The 21,276-nt window shown below is 44.1% G+C and overlaps 2 protein-coding genes across 3 annotated transcripts in view; one reads left to right on the forward strand and one right to left on the reverse strand.

Moving 5' to 3' along the window:
• The window catches only part of LOC118106630 (collagen alpha-1(I) chain), a 688,934-nt gene that overhangs the window by 488,935 nt on the left and 178,723 nt on the right, over positions 1-21,276 (reverse strand).
• abcg1 (ATP-binding cassette, sub-family G (WHITE), member 1) lies at positions 903-14,510 on the forward strand. 2 transcript variants are annotated; one of them, XM_035154092.2, is made up of 15 exons: positions 903-1,045; positions 3,321-3,567; positions 7,264-7,381; positions 7,600-7,732; positions 7,944-7,994; positions 8,835-8,980; positions 10,627-10,750; positions 10,906-11,020; positions 11,105-11,250; positions 12,172-12,273; positions 12,359-12,527; positions 12,611-12,711; positions 13,320-13,478; positions 13,558-13,676; positions 13,914-14,510. In XM_035154092.2, the coding sequence occupies exons 1-15, from the start codon at positions 983-985 to the stop codon at positions 14,140-14,142; spliced, it is 2,022 nt and encodes a 673-aa protein (XP_035009983.1). In that variant the 5' UTR covers positions 903-982; the 3' UTR covers positions 14,143-14,510. The 2 variants fall into 2 exon arrangements, with proteins under 2 accessions (XP_035009983.1, XP_047195496.1); XM_047339540.1 differs by lacking the exons at positions 903-1,045; positions 3,321-3,567 and adding an exon at positions 4,323-7,088.

Raw genomic sequence — 21,276 nt, forward strand, 5'->3', positions numbered from 1 at the left:
CAGGTTTTATTGAAAAGTATAACTGGGTGTCATCCGCATAGCAGTGGAAATGTACGAGTGTGTCCTGATAATGTTTCCTAGTGGAAGCTTATATAAGGTTAATAAAATTGGGCCGAGCACAGAGCCCTGTGGAACACCGTGGTTAACTTTGGTGCGCACAGATGACTCATTAATTTGCACGAATTGGAATCGATCTGAAAAATATGATTTAAACCAGTTGAGGGCGGTTCCTTTAATGCTAATTAACTGTTCTAGTCTCAGTTTGACTGCAGCTTTAATTGAAAAATCTATTCGACTGACGGAAACGTGAAGAAGAGAAGAAGACGTTAGAACCTGACTCCACTCTGTTCTGTTTAAATCAACTTTATTTACAACAGAAGATTCAAACAGTGACAAGTTCAAAACATAACAACAGTAAACATGTTTTATACAGAGGAAGCTTTAAGCATCAGGAAGTAACATAAAAACTTACAACAGTATTTTCTTCTTTCATAAACAGTTTCTCTGCTGAAGTTAGGAAGCTGCTTTTATTGTCCCCTTCACTTCAGGTTCTAAAGGACAGAGTCCAGGTCTTCACTTCAGGTTCTAAAGGACAGAGTCCAGGTCTTCACTTCAGGTTCTAAAGGACTGAGTCCAGGTCTTCACTTCAGGTTCTAAAGGACTGAGTCCAGGTCTTCACTTCAGGTTCTGAGGGCTCTGGTTCCAGCTGCAGGTTCAGAACAGACACCTGCTGAAGCTGTAGAGGTCAGAGGTGTGAACCACAGATGATCACATGTGATTTTAAAACCAGTCCAACCCTCTGGTCACTTTACTTCTGCTGAGTCATGTTTTACAGTGTAAACACACCTGAGTCACTGCTAGACACTGGGTGGGCGGGGTCACTGCCATGTGGGCGGGGTCAGCAGTCAGGGCTGGGGTGTGTCTCCAGGACAGATCAGAGAGAGAGAGAGAGAGAGAGTCAGAATGTGGATGTCTCTCGACCATGGCCTGTCTGATGACTGCCTGGTCCCTTCACAACCCCAGTGTGACCAACGCCATCATCATGGTGAGTACACACACTGACACACACTGACTGACACTGACACTGACACACACACACACACACACACACACACACACGCACACACAGCACACACACTGACACACACACACACACACACACACACAGACACACACACACACACACACACATCCACACTGACACACACAGACTGACACTGAGACACACACACACGCACACACTGACTGACACTGACACACACACAGACTGACACTGACAGACACACACGCACACACTGACTGACACTGACTGACACTGACACACACACAGACTGACACACAGTGACTTGACGATGATGATGATGATGATGAAGATGAATGTCAGCAGTGTGTGTGTGTGTGTGTTTGTATAAATCCTGTTTGTCCGTCAGTTACCTCCTGCAGCAGATTATCAGCACACACACATGCACGTCTCTCTATAGTTGTGAGGACACTCATTGGCATTATACATTCCCTTTCTCGAACCTAAACCACAGAACCTCCTCTAGAACCTTCAGTATCACAGTTTTCTGTTCATCACTGAGTTCAAACAGGTTCTGATCAGTTCATTCAGCTGCTTTTATTTTGAAAGAGCAGGAGCTGAGTGTGTGTGAAAAGGTTCTATGTGTGTGAAAAGGTTCTATGTGTGTGAAAAGGTTCTATGTGTGTGAAAAGGTTCTGTGTGTGAAAAGGTTCTATGTGTGTGAAAAGGTTCTATGTGTGTGAAAAGGTTCTGTGTGTGAAAAGGTTCTATGTGTGTGAAAAGGTTCTATGTGTGTGAAAAGGTTCTATGTGTGTGAAAAGGTTCTATGTGTGAAAAGGTTCTATGTGTGTGAAAGGTTCTATGTGTGAAAAGGTTCTGTGTGTGAAAAGGTTCTATGTGTGTGAAAAGGTTCTGTGTGTGTGAAAAGGTTCTGTGTGTGAAAAGGTTCTATGTGTGTGAAAAGGTTCTATGTGTGAAAAGGTTCTATGCGTGTGAAAAGGTTCTATGTGTGAAAAGGTTCTATGTGTGTGAAAAGGTTCTGTGTGTGAAAAGGTTCTGTGTGAAAAAGGTTCTATGTGTGTGAAAAGGTTCTATGTGTGTGAAAAGGTTCTGTGTGAAAAGGTTCTATGTGTGAAAAGGTTCTATGTGTGAAAAGGTTATATGTGTGAAAAGGTTCTGTGTGTGAAAGGTTCTTGTGTGTGAAAAGGTTCTATGTGTGTGAAAAGGTTCTATGTGTGAAAAATTTTATGTGTGTGTAAAGGTTCTATGCGTGTGAAAAGGTTATATGTGTGTGAAAAGGTTCGTGTGTGTGAAAAGGTTCTGTGTGTGAAAAGGTTCTATGCGTGTGAAAAGGTTCTATGTGTGTGAAAAGGTTCTGTGTGTGAAAAGGTTCTATGTGTGAAAAGGTTCTATGTGTGTGAAAAGGTTCTGTGTGTGAAAAGGTTCTATGTGTGTGAAAAGGTTCTATGTGTGTGAAAAGGTTCTATGTGTGTGAAAAGGTTCTATGTGTGAAAAGGTTCTATGTGTGAAAAGGTTCTGTGTGTGAAAAGGTTCTATGTGTGGGTTCTATGTGTGTGAAGGTTCTATGTGTGAAAAGGTTCTATGTGTGTGAAAAGGTTCTATGTGTGAAAAGGTTCTGTGTGTGAAAAGGTTCTATGTGTGTGAAAAGGTTCTGTGTGTGAAAAGGTTCTGTATGTGTGAAAAGGTTCTATGTGTGTGAAAAGGTTCTGTGTGTGAAAAGGTTCTGTGTGTGAAAAGGTTCTATGTGTGTGAAAAGGTTCTATGTGTGTGTGAAAAGGTTCTGTGTGTGAAAAGGTTCTGTGTGAAAAGGTTCTATGTGTGTGAAAAGGTTCTATGTGTGTGAAAAGGTTCTGTGTGTGTGTAAAGGTTCTGTGTGTGTGTAAAGGTTCTATGCGTGTGTAAAGGTTCTGTGTGTGTGTAAAGGTTCTATGCTGTGAAAAGGTTCTGTGTGTGTAAAGGTTCTGTGTGTGTGTAAAGGTTCTATGCGTGTGTAAAGGTTCTATGCGTGTGTAAAGGTTCTATGCGTGTGTAAAGGTTCTGTGTGTGTGTAAAGGTTCTGTGTGTGTGTAAAGGTTCTATGCGTGTGTAAAGGTTCTATGTGTGTAAAGGTTCTATGCGTGTGAAAAGGTTCTATGTGTGTGAAAGGTTCTATGTGTGTGAAAAGGTTCTGTGTGTGTGTAAAGGTTCTGTGTGTGTGTAAAGGTTCTATGCGTGTGTAAAGGTTCTATGCGTGTGTAAAGGTTCTATGCGTGTGAAAAGGTTCCTCTGTGGCCCTCAGAACACTAACGGGCCCCCGGACCTGATGCTGGACCCCAGGACCGTGTGCGTCTGTTTGGACGAGGTGGTCACTAAGCGACCGTTGGGGGGATGTCAGACGCCGCTGCTGCAGCGACACCTGAAGAAGGTGGACAACAACCTGACGGAGGCCCAGAGGTTCTCCTCGTTACCACGGAGACCGGCGGTCAACATCGAATTCAGAGACGTCTCCTACTCCGTCAGAGAGGGACCCTGGTGGAGGAAGAAAGGTACTGCACAAGAATCTGAACACGTAGTTCTTAGAGGAACAGGGTCTCATTTATAAAACAGTGCGTGGGATTTATACTAAAACTCTACGTGCGCACAGAAGCCACAAAGGGCGTACGCAAAAGAACATTCAGATTTATAAACCGTGCGCACGCACACCTGAACGCAATGTTCACTTTAGTAAACACAGTCCACCTGGAAACGTTCGTACGTGGATCTGCCTCTTACTCCGCCCACTTTCAACCATAAATGGTCAATGCAAAGCACGTCATGAATATTAAATTATGCTGCTGACCAATGGGCTTCCAGCGATGAGAAGAGGAAGTGAAACCTTCTGACACTGACATGAGGTGTTTGTTAGTGAAGTGGAGGTGAAGAGACATTTTATGGGACAGCAGTGATGTCACTAATAAAGAAAATACACTGATACATATTTATTTATTAAGAGTAATCGGACTGATTACCTCACATCAGTGGATCCTCATCTCCACTCTGGGATATTATTAGGAAAGTGAATAGTTTTTCTATATTTTTAGTGAGTGCTCCGTGCGCCTGACGGCTCACTGCAGCGAGTTGATGATACACTCACAGTGTTACAAGATATTATTAAAAGCTTTTAATGACTCCGCTGTTTAATGGAATCTGAACGTAATTTGCTGTAAATTGTTTTATATATTTTGCAATTAAAAGGTAAAAAAAACTAAAGCCGTTGGTTTTAATGTAAATGATGAAGTGGATCAATAATCTGCTTCAGTTCACCTCCTCACGTCTGCGTCGCCGCTTTCCCGTCTCCAAAACGTTCGTACGCATGAGTCAGAGTTTGCATGGAAATGCGCAAATTTTCCCATCAAGTTTGTTTTTATAAAAAAAGTTTGCGTGAGAAGTGGCGTACGTACGTTTCAGGCCCTGTTTTGACCCCAGGTCTTAAAGGAACAGGTCTCAAAGGAATAGTTCACCCAAAAATGATCATTCACTCGTTATCTACTCACCACTATGCCGATGGGTGGTGATGCTAGTGGACGTGGCCAAATGAACACGCGCGCCCTTGGGAGAGAGTTTGTGCAGTTTTCCGGTTTATCAGAGACATTTAGGCTTAAAACTTGGTGTAAATGAGGTCGTTTCTAGTTGAATATGAACGTCTGGACTTGTGGACACTTGATGACACCACAGGAGCAGAATGGAGGTATTTTATTTGGAGAGGACAGAGAGTAAGCTGTGAAGGGGGACAGACAGAGAGTGGAGGAAGACATACAGCACAGGGCCGCGGGTCAGACTCAAACCTGTACCGCTACGGGTGAGGCCTTAATGGGGCAGCAGCTCTACCAGGTGAGCTATACGCCGCCCCAGTGTTTTTCTGTTGTTTAATTACGTCTGAAGAAGGACTCACTTTAGCTGCCACTCTGTTTACCCCTGAGACCCCCTCCAGTGGTGGGTGGATAATGGGTGAAGTTTCACTTTTGGGTGAATAATCCAAAAGAGTCAAATTATCTTTAAACTGTTGATGCTGTGAATACTGTCTACATCAAGACTACAGCCAACCCATAATGCATCACTCTGCGTAACGGTCACATGATCTGTGAGGTTCCAATGAGCTCACAACGATACGTAAAGCTACTGACACACAGCAGCTCATAGCTAATGTGAAATAAATGTTGTGGTCTAATACTAATTAATACGATTTTATTTATCCCATATTCCCAGTTTGTCTCACAGATGTTAACAAGGAGCAACTTCCTCTGTTCTTAACTCAACTAGAGTCAAACTACAGAGAAACTTTATGAGCAGGAACAGGATTCACTACATGAGAAGAACCAGTTTGTAACTTCATGTTTGAAGTGTTTATACAGAATGTGTGATGGAGATGAAGGAGCAGAGGAACTGAGGACTTCCTGATGGTAGAAGATGTGAGGAGACATGTTGTACATGTGGATCTTTAACAAAACACATGGATGAATTCACTCACACACATTGTGTCCATTTTATTACTGTGTGTGTGCGTGTGTGTGTGTGTGCGTGTGCGTGCGCGTGCGCGCGTGCGTGCGCGTGCATGTGTGTGTGTGCGTGTGTGTGCGTGTGCGTGTGTGTGGATTATCTGATGTAATCTGTTAATCTCTCTCATGCTGTTAATAGCTGCAGGTCAGATTTGAAGCAGCTCAGTTTGTCACCGTCGACAGAAAATAAACCCAAACAGAAACAAACTGCTGTTTAGCATTTGCACATTTACATGATTAGATATTTATACAAAGTTTGTCAGTGCAGCTGGCTGCTGGATATATGATGAGACAAATAAACCCAAAGTTTATGAAACAGATGTGATGTGATGTAAACCACCTTAAAAAGGGATTTGTCTTTAGATGAAGTCGAACACTGATGTGAACAGAAAACCTCGTATCCTGTTTCAGCTTTTCACAACAAAAGAGACAAAGAAAAGACCAAGAACAAAAAGTTCAGTCAATGAAATCTGATCTGACCAATCATCAACGCCTTCAGATCAACGCTCTCACAGAGGTGACGTGATGATGTCATCTGTGACATCACAGCAAAAAACAATCAAATGAATTGAAACACGAACAATTAAAATAATGAATACTATGAAAAATAACAACAATAATAAAATATTCCAAATAATAAAAAATATTCAAACAGAAACGCTGTCATAGATCTGAAACATTTGCAACAATAAAAAAACAAACATAAAGACATTACAGTGAAATGTTAAAAAGACAGGATAATGTAAAAAGTATAAAATGAAAAACAAACACACAGTTAGAAAAATCCCTGACGATAAAGGTCAATAATGGTCAGATGAACCCGTTAATCCGTGCACGCTACTGGTGCACAACCACACTGTGCACTACGTGCACGTCAGGGTTAGTGAGTTAATGAGACGCTGTGAACAGATCAGGTTCCTCTGAGCCTGAAACTCTTTGTTCCTCAGATTAAACAGTTTCACTGAGAACACTTCACACCTGCTCACACATCGGGTTCTCCCTCCTGATGCATTGTGGGTGTTCCTGGAGTGCACATGTGGCTCAAGGTTGAAGAGGTCACTGCAGGTCACTGTCTCTAATCTCTGTTTGGTTACAGAACAGGTCACCTGACAGTCAATACTGAGGGTTGAGATGACCACCTGGAAACCACATTATGTAGATGTGCTGCCATCTTGTGTTGATGACGTCATTCACAGTCAGAGTCTGAGCAGCAGTGATGGAGGAGTGGAGGTTTGGTATCGAGGTCCCGCCCACACACGCTCTCAACCAGAAATGACAGAAACATCTTTCAACATTTATTTAACGTCTACTTTGATTTTTTGGTTTGGTTTCTGTCCCATCTGCTAACATGGGGAGGTTTATGACCTATAGGGGGCGATCCCGATGGTTTGGCTTCAGTTTTCGGATCTGTATCTACACTCTGTGTTACAGTGTAGGTTACTGTCGGTCACTGGATTTAATCTGATAATCTCATTAAACAGCGTTGAATCTTCATCAGCAGGTTATTTTCATCCTCCTCTTTGGTTTCCATGGTAACCCCATTTATACAACTAATATGAATAATAAATGATCGATATTCTCCAGCTTGTATACAGAATATTTTTCAGTGTTCGTGTGTGAAGTGAAACCTGATTGGTGGATGTGAGGACAAAGGCTCGTCCTCTCAGTCTGGGAACCTTCTCACTCTTTGTTTCTTTCCTGTCTCAGGTTACAAGACTCTGCTCAAAGGGATTTCTGGGAAATTCACCAGCGGGGACCTGGTGGCCATCATGGGGCCCTCAGGAGCCGGAAAGTCCACGCTCATGAATATCCTGGCCGGGTACAGGTGAGGTCATGTGACTCCAAGTCTCACCTGAAACCAAAAAGGACGAGAAATAAATAAAATGGAAGGAAAACTGAATAAGATCACTGGTAGGAATCAGTGATCACATGATCCGGTTCTGTATCAGTGATTTGGTCCAGTTTCAGTGATCTGGTTCTGTATCAGCGATCTGGTTCTGTATCATCTGGTCTAGTATCAATATTCTGCTGTGTTTTGAATAGGGAGACAGGGATGAAGGGGACGATCCTGATCAACGGTCAGAGCAGAGACCTGCGCTCCTTCAGGAAGGTTTCCTGTTACATCATGCAGGACGACATGCTGCTGCCTCACCTCACTGTGCAGGAGGCCATGATGGTACCACCAGACACTCTGTAGAACCAAGTTCTCTTAGACTCTTAGACCCTGTTGTAGTGATCCAGAGTCAGAGTCCAGAACCAGAGTCATGTACCAAAGTCCTGAACCTTAGTCCTCAACCTTTGTCCCAAATCTTAGTCCAAGACCTTAGTCCTGAACCACAGTTTTGAACCTTAGTCCTGAACCAGAGTGACGTCCTCTTGTTTTTCAGGTTTCAGCGAACCTGAAGCTGCAGGAGAAGCTGGAGGCTCGCAGAGAGATGGTAAGTTTTAGACCCCTGGCTAATTCCTGGTGTGAATGATGATCTCAGAGGTGAAACAGAAGTTCTGGAGCCTCATTCATAACGTACACATCTTTCAGACCCTATTTAGTGTGTACACCAAACCAAACTATCATAGACGAATATGTTGAACATAACTTTAACCTGTGCAGACGTGAGGAGTTGAACTGAAGCAGATTTTTGATCCACTTCAACATGAACATAACGGTTCTAAGTTCTAAGAACCTTCAACTGTAAAAATACAGAAACAACTTAAAGCAAATGACAGTAAAACAACATAAAATAACAATAAGTAAATAAGTTACAGAAGCGAGTGATTAATAGTTTTTAATAATATCTTTTATTACACTTTACAAAAATAAATAAACTGTGTTCACCTTCAAACTTCTATTTCCACATAATGTCCCAGAGTGGAGTTTAGGATCCAGTGATGTGTGAAGTAATCTGATTACTGTAAATACATAAGTACTGTGTGATAGAAGGATGAGGAGGAAACGAGTGTTTAGTGACTGTGGTGGTTTCCTGTCCCATGATGATGACTCATCATATAGATTCTATAGATCTGTGATCTTGTGTTGAACTGAATCTAATATTCATGAGGGGAGTTGAATGTGGGCGTGTAGAGGGCGGACTTTGATCCACGCTCACATGTGTCCAGGTTGGCTGTGATCTTTAAAGGGAACGTGGCCTTCAGGTGTGCGTGATCATGGTTTTATAAATCTGAATCGTTTTTTGCGTACGCTACTTTCGGCCTTTGTGCACATGTGCACTTTAGTATAAATCCTACGTTTGATAAATGAGGCCTCTGGTTTCTGTGTTTAGGTCCAGGAGATCCTGATGGCTCTGGGCTTACTGGACTGTGCTAAAACCAGGACGTCTCACCTGTCGGGGGGTCAGAGGAAGAGACTGGCCATCGCTCTGGAGCTCGTCAATAACCCTCCGGTCATGTTCTTCGACGAACCCACCAGGTCCGAGCGCTGAGGGTCAAGAGGTGGCTCTCGCTGGCCCCCGTGGTGGACTTTATTCTGGGTCCTAATTCTGGTCCTAGTCTAAAGTTTTAGCTTTTAATTCTGGTCTTGTGCGGCAGAGTCGGGTGATTAGTACGGTCGCCTCACACAGGGCACCAATCCTGGTTTGGCTGGGGTCAGTCTGTGTGGAGTTCAAATGTTCTCCCCGTGTGTGCGTGGGTTTTCTCCACAGTCCAAACCCATTAAAGTGGGTTTAAGTGAACTGGAGACTATAAATGAACCACAGGTGTTAATGGTTGTTGGTGGTTTAGATGATAGATGGGTTCTGGTCTGGTCTGATCAGTGATGTTTCTCTAGTTCTTTGTTAAACTGTTGAGCGTTTCATCAGTTTTTTTTCTTCTCATTTTTTTTTTTGACAAAGTTAGACACTTGTTCATCCGGACTTGATCCAGGTGCATTCTTCAGAATCATGTTGTCTACAACAGCCATTCCCAAACTTAAGAATGCCGCGGCCCAATTTGAAAACTGACAAATTTGTGCGGCCCACCCACACTTTTAATCACAACTATGTGATCCACACACAGGACTAGATATGCATATGCAGTGCAGATCCAATAACGGGACAAACCAAAAGTCTCAAAAGTCTCAAAAGTCCAAAAATTGTTCACAATAATCCATCCAAAGCAACAAATGTAAAACAATAAGTGCAAATAGTGGATTGTTAAACATAAATTGTTGCTGTTCGTATAACAGAGAACTTACACATTACATTTCACAACAATAATATCAGGAAGAAGAAAAACACATCTGCGGTGTAACCAAATATACATGAGACGTTAAAGGCCCCCCCGCTCTCACATGTCCATAAACTGACATTAACACTGGATTTCCTCTGTCTGAGACCTCAAGCAGTTTATCTCGATATACTGGATATTGAATCACACATCGCATAAAGTTACCTGTAACTCACCTAATGAGAGGGAGGATGCTGCCGCGTAGCTGGCTCAGATACTCTCTCAGTTTATTTTCAAAAGAGTCTTGCGCCTTGGATAAATATTGTCCATGTTTAGTTTGTAAATGGCGGCGCAGTTTACATGGGTTCAGGGCCTCGTTAGCTGGCATCTCAGAGCGTAGCACACACACCGGCTTCGGGTGGTCCTGTGAGCCAGCACTCGTGAATCCCAGCGACAGCTACTCACTTGAGTCTTTTTTGATTTGAATGATTCAGTTCGATTTTCTGATTCCTCTTCGCCCTGACAGCCTCTGCTCCATCTTGCTCGACCCAGCACATCTCAAAGTTCTCCCTCACCTGTGATTCCCCCGCTAATGATGCGTTCAGGTGTTAATGTGACGGTCAGCAAAACAATGACACCTGCTATATAGGTCAGATAAAATAAGAATGGAATTTAAATAAAATGGAATTTAAATCTCATGGCTGTGTTTCATTACCTGTGATCATTTTAGTTTTTTAAATCGATCATAAATGTTTCGTTGTAATTTAATGCTTACTTACAAATCTGAAACTTTTTTATTTATGCATTTTTTGATGACCTCTCACGGCCCACCTGCAGTGGCTTCACGGCCCACCAGGGGGCCGCGGCCCACACTTTGGCCCGATTAAAACGACCTGTCTGTCTCTGTCTCAGTGGTTTGGACAGCTCGTCCTGTTTCCAGGTGGTGTCTCTGCTCAAAGCTCTGGCTCAGGGAGGACGAACCATCATCTGCACCATCCACCAACCCAGCGCCAAACTGTTCGAGCTCTTCGACAAGGTAACTGAACCAAGACGCAGCAACTTGTTACACAGCAAAACACAAACTGTCTGACGTCCAGGGTCAGAACGTTTTTTAAAGATCAATAAAAACTGATAAATCAGTTTATTAGGTTATTAATTAATGTGTGTGTGTGTGTGTGTGTGTGATTTCAGTTGTACGTCCTCAGTCAGGGTCAGTGTATCTACAGAGGAAACGTATCCAGTCTGGTTCCGTACCTCAGAGACCTCGGACTCAACTGTCCCACCTACCACAACCCTGCTGACTTCGGTAAGAAACCCCTCAAATTAACATGCACACACACACACACAATTACAAACACACAAACCCTCACGTGGCTCCTTGGTCTCTCAGTGATGGAGGTGGCGTCCGGGGAGTACGGGGATCAGATGGTGCGGCTGGTAAAGGCGGCTCACGACAGGAAGTGTGAGAAGAATTATCAGATGGAGCTGAATGGAGAAACCAACCTCCACCCATTCCTGTGGCAGCGCGCAGAGGAGGTACGAAACAAACACACCCCAACAACAACCTCTCCACTTCATCAACGACATCGAAGACTTTTATTTTGAAAAATTTCCTGAAATGTATGTTCAGATATGTAAATGTGGCATTATATAATAACAATGCTCTATTCTGCAGAAATCTGACCACTGGATAAATGTTGACCACGTTTTCAGAATCAATTGTTTCTATAAATCAGACTGTAAACAAACCCTCAGTTAAAACCTTCAGAATAAAGCTGTTTTCAGACATGAACTGAAGTCTGTGTGTAACATGTCAGAGTGAGTCCATGTGAGGAAACAGCAGGACAATGTGTGGAAGCTTCCCAGAGAGCGAGTGGACGTGTTGATGAGGTTTCTAACACGTGACGGACGTGAAACTGGAAGAACACAAACATCTCAGGATGAAGAAGAGGAGCCGTACACGTAGAAGACGAAGACGTCAACTTGGAAACACGAGGAGGTTCCAGATCTTCTGGTGATGAGGGCCGACGCCGGTGTGGATGAGCTGTAAACAACAACACTGATCTTTCCACAGCAGAGTTTATACGTCATGTCCGGCCTCCTGCTGCTCTACAGGCTCCGCCCCTGCTGCTCTACAGGCTCCGCCCCTCGCCTGGATGTTCCCACATGTTCCTGTTGGTGTGAAGGAGTCGGACCGACAACCTGCTGCTGCTGCTTCACAAACACCAACTACACAACATGTCAGGAACAACCTGCTGCTGCTGCTGCTTCACAAACACTAACTACACAACATGTCAGGACGATATTTTACAGAGCTCACGTCTGAAAACAGTTTGAGTCCTCATGTCCTCATGTCCTCTGGGTTCAGTTGCATGTAATATGTCTCTAGATGACTTTGTAAGTGGATTTGCAGAAGCAAGTTGTCGACTCAACATTATTAAAAAACTTGTTTCTCAGGAGAATTCTTCGTCTGAAGGTTGTCACAGTTTCTCAGCCAGCTGTATGACCCAGTTCTCCATTCTGTTCAGGAGAACTTTCCTCAGCATCCTCAGAGACTCAGTGAGTGTGAACAGCAACACCTGCTGGTCAGGTAAGATGACTGCAGCCACACCTGTGAGTAAGAGTGTTCTCATTGGTGGAACAGGTGCTGACTCACCTGAGGATCTCGTCTCACATTGGGATCGGCGTTCTGATTGGTCTTTTGTATCTGGGAATCGGTAACGAGGCCAAGAAGGTTCTGAGTAACTCTGGGTTCCTGTTCTTCTCCATGTTGTTCCTGATGTTTGCAGCTCTGATGCCCACAGTTCTCACATGTGAGTCTCCTCCCTCTCGTTCTCACCCTCTGCTGAACAACCTCTTTCTGTTGTGAGATGATGTCGTCACCTTCTCTGTTCAGTTCCTCTGGAGATGGGAGTATTTCTGAGGGAACACCTGAACTACTGGTACAGTCTGAAGGCGTATTACCTGGCTAAAACCATGGCAGACGTCCCCTTCCAGGTAAATAAGACAAAGGTTGGTTGGTTGGTATATAGATATATCGTTAAATCTATATATATATAGACATAAGTATGGGGACAGACCTCTTCATCATTGAATTCAGGTGTACAAAAGCAAGCACATATCATACAGTCTGCCTTTACAAACGTTTGTGAGTGAATGGGTCATTCTAAAGAGTGGTTCTGTAATATGACGCCACCAACAGTTGAGCTAGTGAAGTTTCTTCCCTCGTAGATATTCTACAATCAACTGTGAGTGGTATTATTGAAAAGTGGAAGCGTTCAGGAACCACGAGGTGACAGATCACGTAAAGTTACAGAGCGAGTTCAGCGAGTGCTGAGGCGCCTGGTGTGTAAAAGACAAGCTGGACTGGCCCCACAGAGCCCTGATCTCAACCCCATCACTGAACTGCGGCTATGGCTGAGTGTTGGTCCTCCAACCAGAAGGTGGGGGGTTCACGCCTCAGTCTTCCCCTTCTGCATGCGGAAGTGTCCTAGGGCAAGATACTGAAGAGATATATATATATAGTTGCAATGAAAATGATAACCCTGTGATCCTAAACCCGATCGAGAGCTAACGTCCAGTTCTCGGTGTCCTCTGCGCTACAGGTGGTCTTCCCGCTGGTGTACTGCAGCATTGTGTACTGGATGACGGCTCAGCCTCCGGATGCCGGACGCTTCTTCCTCTTCCTGTCTCTCGGGGTCCTGACCTCACTGGTGGCTCAGAGTCTGGGTCTGCTGATCGGAGCCGCCTCCACCTCCCTGCAGGTCACTTCACCTGAGTTCCCCTCTGTGACCTCACACTCTTCACCTGCTGACTTCACTCAGGTCTGTTTGTGTCCTGCAGGTGGCGACATTTGTGGGTCCAGTCACGGCGATCCCGGTCCTGCTGTTCTCTGGGTTCTTTGTCAGTTTCGACACCATCCCCTGGTACCTGCAGTGGATGTCCTACATTTCCTATGTCAGGTGGGGGGTGCTGTCTAATCATAAAACATTCTGGTCATTATGTCATCATTCTTAAAAAGGAAGCTGATGGATCCTGGGCAGATTTATAACTGGTGTTGTGTTTCACCCCAGTGATTCTGGGTCAGGTCCTGGGGCCCGGGTCCAGGGCCCCTTTGCTGGTTCAATGAGTCTAAAAGAGACTTATGGTGATCATCTCCATGTTTTGACTGAATCTCCTGATCCTGCCTTGTTTTTCAGATATGGTTTTGAGGGCGTCATCTTGTCCATCTACGGTCTGGATCGAGAAGATCTTCACTGCGAGAAAGACGAAACATGCCACTTCCAGAAGTCCGAGGCCATCCTGAAGGAGCTGGACATGCTGGACGCCAAACTCTACCTGGACTTCATCGTGCTCGCCATCTTCTTCTTCTCCTTGAGGCTCATGGCTTATTTCGTCCTGCGGTACAAGATCAGTGCTGAGAGGTAGACAAGGAACACGATGAAGAGTCACAGTGGAAGATCTGAGCTTTAGGCCACAGTTAGCGTGTAGCCGTACGAACACAGAATCTACTTTGGCTTTAAAATCGAGATGAAGAGGAGAGGATTTGAGATGTCAGACGTGGATTTGGTTGAGCTGAAGGTGTTACAGGACAGGGTTCAGGTCCTGATCAGGAGCTGGTCTCCTGGTTTCACTCGGCCTGAAGGACCAAGCACAGACTCGACATCTGTACGATTTAAAGTCTGAACCTCGACGTTTATGTAACTTTAGCTGATTGTTGGGGTCAAAGGTCAAACCGACCAATAAAAACTGTATCTGACGCTGTTTATAAATAAAGAGACAAACAATTGATTGAACTAAGACTTTTATTATGATTTGTTATATTATTGTGATTTTATCATCAGTGACTGTATATAAAGACCATCAGTGACTGTATATAAAGAGGATCAGTGACTGTATATAAAGATGATCAGTGACTGTATATAAAGAGATCATGACTGTATAAAGACCATCAGTGACTGTATATAAAGATGATCAGTGACTGTATATAAAGATGATCAGTGACTGTATATAAAGACCATCAGTGACTGTATATAAAGACCATCAGTGACTGTATATAAAGACCATCAGTGACTGTATATAAAGAGGATCAGTGACTGTATATAAAGACCATCAGTGACTGTATATAAAGACCATCAGTAAAATCAGTGACTGTATATAAAGACCATCAGTGACTGTATATAAAGATGATCAGTGACTGTATATAAAGATGATCAGTGACTGTATATAAAGATGATCAGTGACTGTATATAAAGATGATCAGTGACTGTATATAAAGACCATCAGTGACTGTATATAAAGACGATCAGTGACTGTATATAAAGATGATCAGTGACTGTATATAAAGATGATCAGTGACTGTATATAAAGAGGATCAGTGACTGTATATAAAGATGATCAGTGACTGTATATAAAGACCATCAGTGACTGTATATAAAGATGATCAGTGACTGTATATAAAGACCATCAGTGACTGTATATAAAGACCATCAGTGACTGTATATAAAGAGGATCAGTGACTGTATATAAAGATGATCAGTGACTGTATATAAAGACCATCAGTGACTGTATATAAAGATGATCAGTGACTGTATATAAAGATGATCAGTGACTTTATATAAAGATGATCAGTGACTGTATATAAAGACCATCAGTGACTGTATATAAAGATGATCAGTGACTGTATATAAAGAGGATCAGTGACTGTATATAAAGACCATCAGTGACTGTATATAAAGATGATCAGTGACTGTATATAAAGAGGATCAGTGACTGTATATAAAGAGGATCAGTGACTGTATATAAAGACTCATGTCCTGAGACGACCAGCAGGTGGAGTCACACACTCACCTGCTGCAGTTTTCACTTCCTCCTCAGTCTTTTTTCCTTTTTACATAATTTACATCAACATCTCATTTCTACAAATGATTTTATATTTGTATTTGTTTCTTTGTGTTTGAATGTGAAGCTTTAGAGTAAAAACTGAAAACTTTACAGAGTCATTCAACAAATATTCGTTTATCTAGAATCAGACACAGTCTCTGGTTAAACTTTACTGAGTAATTTAGTAAAGCAGGACTCAGTTAAACTGACATAATCATGAGACCCAAACCCATAACTTTTCAAAATAAAATCTCTGTAATTCAGTTGACATAAAGCATTACAGCAACAGAATGATGAGAGCTTGTGTGCACTCACACTCCTCCGCTCCTTCACTGGTTACCAGTGGCTGCATCTGTTTCAAAACACTAGTACTTGGTACCGTGCAGTGGACGGATCGGGTCCAGTCTACATCCAGGACATGGTCAAACCTTACAGCCCGTCCCATTCACTCCGTTCTGCATCGACCAATCAGCTGCTCCCTCACTGCGAGGGACAGCTGTCACTCAACAACATCACCACTGTTTCCTGTCCTGGCTCCTAAACGGTGGAACCAGCTCCACATGGACATCAGGACAGGAAGTCCACACATCTTCCTCCAGACTGAAGACACTTCTCTTCAGACTACACCTTGGATAAAAAATTCAAAATAAATAAAAGAATATAAAATATAGATATATTTAGTAGCACTTACATGTTGCACTTTGTAGTTTGGCTTCTTGAAGAACTTGTACTTTCTTGATTCTTGTTGTTCTGGTTTGTTCCTCATGGTTGATGCTCTGATTGTGAGTCGCTTTAGATTAAAGCATCAGCTCAATGAAATGTGATGTAAAGTGTGTTTGTGAACGTGGCTCAAAGACATTTAGGCTTAATACTTGGTGTAAATAACCTCATTTCCAGTGGAATTTGAATGTCGGGGCTTCCGGTCACTTGATGACACCACAGGAGCAGGATGGAGGCATTTATGTTTTATTCTGTTGTTTTATTACATTTAAAGAAGTGTCTACAGTTACTTCAGGCTGCAACACTGTTCACCCCTGAAACTCTACAAGTGTTTTGTGGACTCAAACACTTCACTTTCCCTTTAAGCTGCTTCAGACTGAGCTCCTCAGTTCTCTGGATCTTCTCTGGAGGATCAGACTCAGTTTGTCTTCCTCCTCCTGAGCTCCTGTATAAAGTCTAAATCCAGGAGCAGTGTGAACACAGCAGAGGATCCTCCACTGATTCACTGAGTGGGGGGGTGAGGAGCTTCTAACACGGGACACAAACATGAAGAAACTAAAACAAAGATCTCTGGTGAAGAAGTGCTGACACACACGATGAAGACACAGACGAAGATGTGAAGAGAGTTTGTGGTGATCAGAGCTGACGACGGTGTCAGGTGATGTCAACATGATCACATGACCTCTGCAGCAGAGGTAACACGTCACTTCCTGTCTCTGTCTGCTGCACCCGGCTGCCCCCCCTCTCACCTGAACCAGGAGGAGGATCTGATGCTGTGAACGAGTCTGTGCAGAAAACCTGCTGCTGAGTTGTTCAGCTGTGAAACACAAACTCTGGAGACGATTCGTACATTTACCGTCCTCAGTCCGTCCTTTGTGCTTGAGGTGTAATTGACCTGCTGAGTCCTGTGGAACTGATTGTTCTGGGCTGTGCCATGCGTCTTATTTGTTTTGTTAATGTTTAGATCTGAACAGTCCTTGTTGTATTGGACTGAATAAACCACATCTTTCTGTTTGTATCCGGGTGTTTGGCTCTCAGGGTGAACGAGCTTCTGCTCCAGGTCGTTGCTGGGTTGAAAATGTTCAGGTCAGAGGCAAAGATTCTCTACGATTCATATGTGACCTCAACGACCCACTAGGGGGCAGGTTTCAACCATTGACATGATAACAAAATCCATAGTTGTGTTATAACCGGCCTTAAGTGGCAGGATCTCACCCGGTTCTCCTGATGTTCAGTCCGACTGTGACAGAGACGTCTGTTGTTAGCTCCACTGTTTTTGTCAAGTCGATTATGGTCAGTGACACTGTAATGTTGCTATAGTTACCTTATCAACACAATGTCAGTCAATCACGTTGAATTCACATGGACCATCAGGACTCTCAGGACCATCAGGACCATCAGGACTCTCAGGACCATCAGGACCATCAGGACTCTCAGGACTATCAGGAACATTGGGACCATCAGGACCATCAGGACTCTCAGGACCATCAGGACCATCAGGACCATCAGGACCATCAGGACTCTATGGACCATCAGGTCTCTCAGGACCATCAGGACCATCAGGACCATCAGGAACATTGGGACCATCAGGACCATCAGGACCCTCAGGACTATCAGGACTATCAGGACCATCAGGACCATCAGGACTCTATGGACCATCAGGTCTCTCAGGACCATCAGGACCATCAGGAACATTGGGACCATCAGGACCATCAGGACCATCAGGACTCTCAGGACTATCAGGACTATCAGGAACCTTGGGACCATCAGGACCATCAGGACTCTCAGGACCATCAGGACTATCAGGAACCTTGGGACCATCAGGACCATCAGGACTCTCAGGACCATCAGGACCATCAGGAACATTGGGACCATCAGGACCATCAGGACTATCAGGACATCAGGAACATTGGGACCATCAGACCTCAGGACTATCAGGACCATCAGGAACATTGGGACCATCAGGACTCTCAGGACCATCAGGAACATAAGGACCATCAGGACCCGGGACCATCAGGACCATCAGGAACATCAGGACCAGCAGGACCATCAGGACTCTAAGGACCATCAGGACCATCAAGACCATCAGGAACATCAGGACCATCAGGACCATCAGGACTCTACGGACCATCAGGTCTCTCAGGACCATCAGAACCATCAGGACTCTCAGGACCATCAGGAACATTGGGACCATCAGTACTCTCAGGACTATCAGGACCATCAGGACCATCAGGACTCTATGGACCATCAGGTCTCTCAGGACCATCCGAACCATCAGGACTCTCAGGACCATCAGGAACATCGGGACCATCAGGACCATCAGGACTCTCAGGACTATCAGGACCATCAGGACCATCAGGAACATTAGGACCATCAGGACCATCAGGACCATCAGGACCATCAGGACCATCAGGACTATCAGGACCATCAGGAACATTGGGACCATCAGGACTCTCAGGACCATCAGGAACATCAGGACCAGCAGGACCATCAGGACTCTCAGGACTATCAGGACCATCAGGACCATCAGGTCTCTCAGGACCATCAGAACCATCAGGACTCTCAGGACCGTCAGGAACATTGGGACCATCATGACCATCAGGACCATCAGGACCATCAGGACTCTCAGGACTATCAGGAACCTTGGGACCATCAGGACCATCAGGACCATCAGGGCTCTCAGGACTATCAGGACCATCAGGACCATCAGGACCATCAGGAACATTGGGACCATCAGGACTCTCAGGACTATCAGGACCATCAGGAACATTGGGACCATCAGGAACATCAGGACCATCAGGACTCGGGACCATCAGGACCATCAGGAACATCAGGACCATCAGGACCAGCAGGACCATCAGGACCCTCAGGACCATCAGGAACATCAGGACCAGCAGGACCAGCAGGACCAGCAGGACCATCAGGACTCTATGGACCATCAGGACCATCAGGACCATCAGGACCATCAGGACCATCAGGAACATCAGGACCATCAGGAACATCAGGACCATCAGGAACATCAAGACTCCACATGAGCTGGAGGTGATGGAGGCACAGACGTATTCTTCTGCTGATCTTTCAGAGAATTTCCTTCTCAGTCTGAGCCACTGAGGCCGAGGATCCATCAGAGTTCACTTCAGTCTGTGAGAGTCTCGTCTTATTAATGATTATTTATTTATTATTTTTTATTTAATCATAGTATTGATCAGAAAAATCACAAAAAGGTATTTTCCACAAATCTGATCGATATGAGGTCGATACATATAAAACACAGTAAATGTGTTAACTTATATATATATATATACTGTATATATATGTATATATATATACATATATACATATACTGTATATGTATATATATACATATATATATATGCTCCTGTGTGAGTTATATATAATACATTTATAATATTTATAAAAAGCTGCAGGAGAAATCTCACGACAACATTTGTCTTTGATTACTGAAAGTTCAAACTCCAGCTCCCAGAGGCTGAAGTGTCCTCAGGTGGACGATCACCTCATTAAGTTGGACATGGTTAATGAAGTCCCTCAGGTCAAAGGTCACTGCAGCTCATCAACATGTTTGTCCCTGAGGCGTCTTCACACGAGACACAGTTTCCACTGGTTCCCTCAGAAAGGACAGAGCAGTTTCACTTTTCCACAGAGACCAATCAGCAGGACTGGTAATGACCTCCCCTCTGACTCGTGGACCTCAGGACCTCAGGACCTCAGGACCTCAGGACCTCAGGTCACTTCCAACTGAGAAACTCAAAGTCACAAGTAAATTTGAACTTTCTGATTCTTGTCGTGTAGAAAACTTTCTGGAACTGTTGAGTTTCACTGAAATGTTCTTTTATCAGTGACTTTCATTCCATGTTCACTGATCCGTCTGTGATACATGTGATCAACGTGCTTCTGCATGTTAGTGACCTCTGACCTCTGACCTCTGACAACTTGTTTAGCCGTTTTAATTTTTTTAGGGTTAGAGTTAGCTCCAGCGCCCCCTAAAGGCTGGTTTCTATACTGCTGATGTGATGTTTTCATTGCAACAATGACCCAGCCACACCTTTAATCACAACAGAGAATTTACACATTACATTTCACAACAATAATATCAGGAAGAAGAAAAACACATCTGCGGCGTAACCAAATATACTTGAGGCGTTAAAGGCCCCCCCGCTCTCACATGTCCATAAACTCACATTAACACTGGATTTCCTCCAGCCTGAGTGATCAGGTAGTTTCTTGATATACTGGATATTGAATCACACATCGCTCAAACGTTTCTTCACCTGTAACTCATCTAATGAGAGGGAGGATGTTGCCGAAAAGCAGCTGTCAAAGTTTTGATGTCCGGCTGAATGGAAGTCAACTTCAGGCGGAGATCAGGCCCAACATCCAGTCTGTTCCTGTACTTTGTCTCACACAGATAAGTGGGGGCAAAGGCATGAGCAACATCAACGCCTTCGTAGACACATCAGGATATTCCGACTACACATGCATCCAGAAATGTGTCAGTTGCGTCTGTGAAAAGATCAGCTTCAAAGACGTATCACAAGAAAAATCCACAAGTCTGTCCTGCTCCCTGGAACTGAGGCCTGCGATAACGGTTCTGGATCCAGCTTTTCTGCTCGCTGAGTGCAGGGAAGTGTCTCCGGAGCTGCGTCTTCAGGGTCCGCAGGTGCTCCTTGATGACACCTGCCTCTCCTCTTTGTTGAGAAACTCACACAGGTTGTCAAAGGACTCGTAGTTTTTCTGGACCACTCTCCTGTCCCATGGCTCGAGCTTCCTTATCGTGGCCTCTATCTGTCCGTGGACATGAAACATGGTAAAGGCTTTTCCTTGGAAGGATAGATTGAGGCAATTTAAGTAGCTGTAAATGTCGGCCAAGTGTCAGCCAATCGAAGTCACGGAATCGATCTGACAGTTCAAAAAGTCGAGTGAGCACCTTACCGCGCG

This window comes from Hippoglossus stenolepis, chromosome 4, assembly GCF_022539355.2.
Source record: "Hippoglossus stenolepis isolate QCI-W04-F060 chromosome 4, HSTE1.2, whole genome shotgun sequence".
In the NCBI taxonomy this organism is placed as follows: Eukaryota; Metazoa; Chordata; class Actinopteri; order Pleuronectiformes; family Pleuronectidae; genus Hippoglossus; species Hippoglossus stenolepis.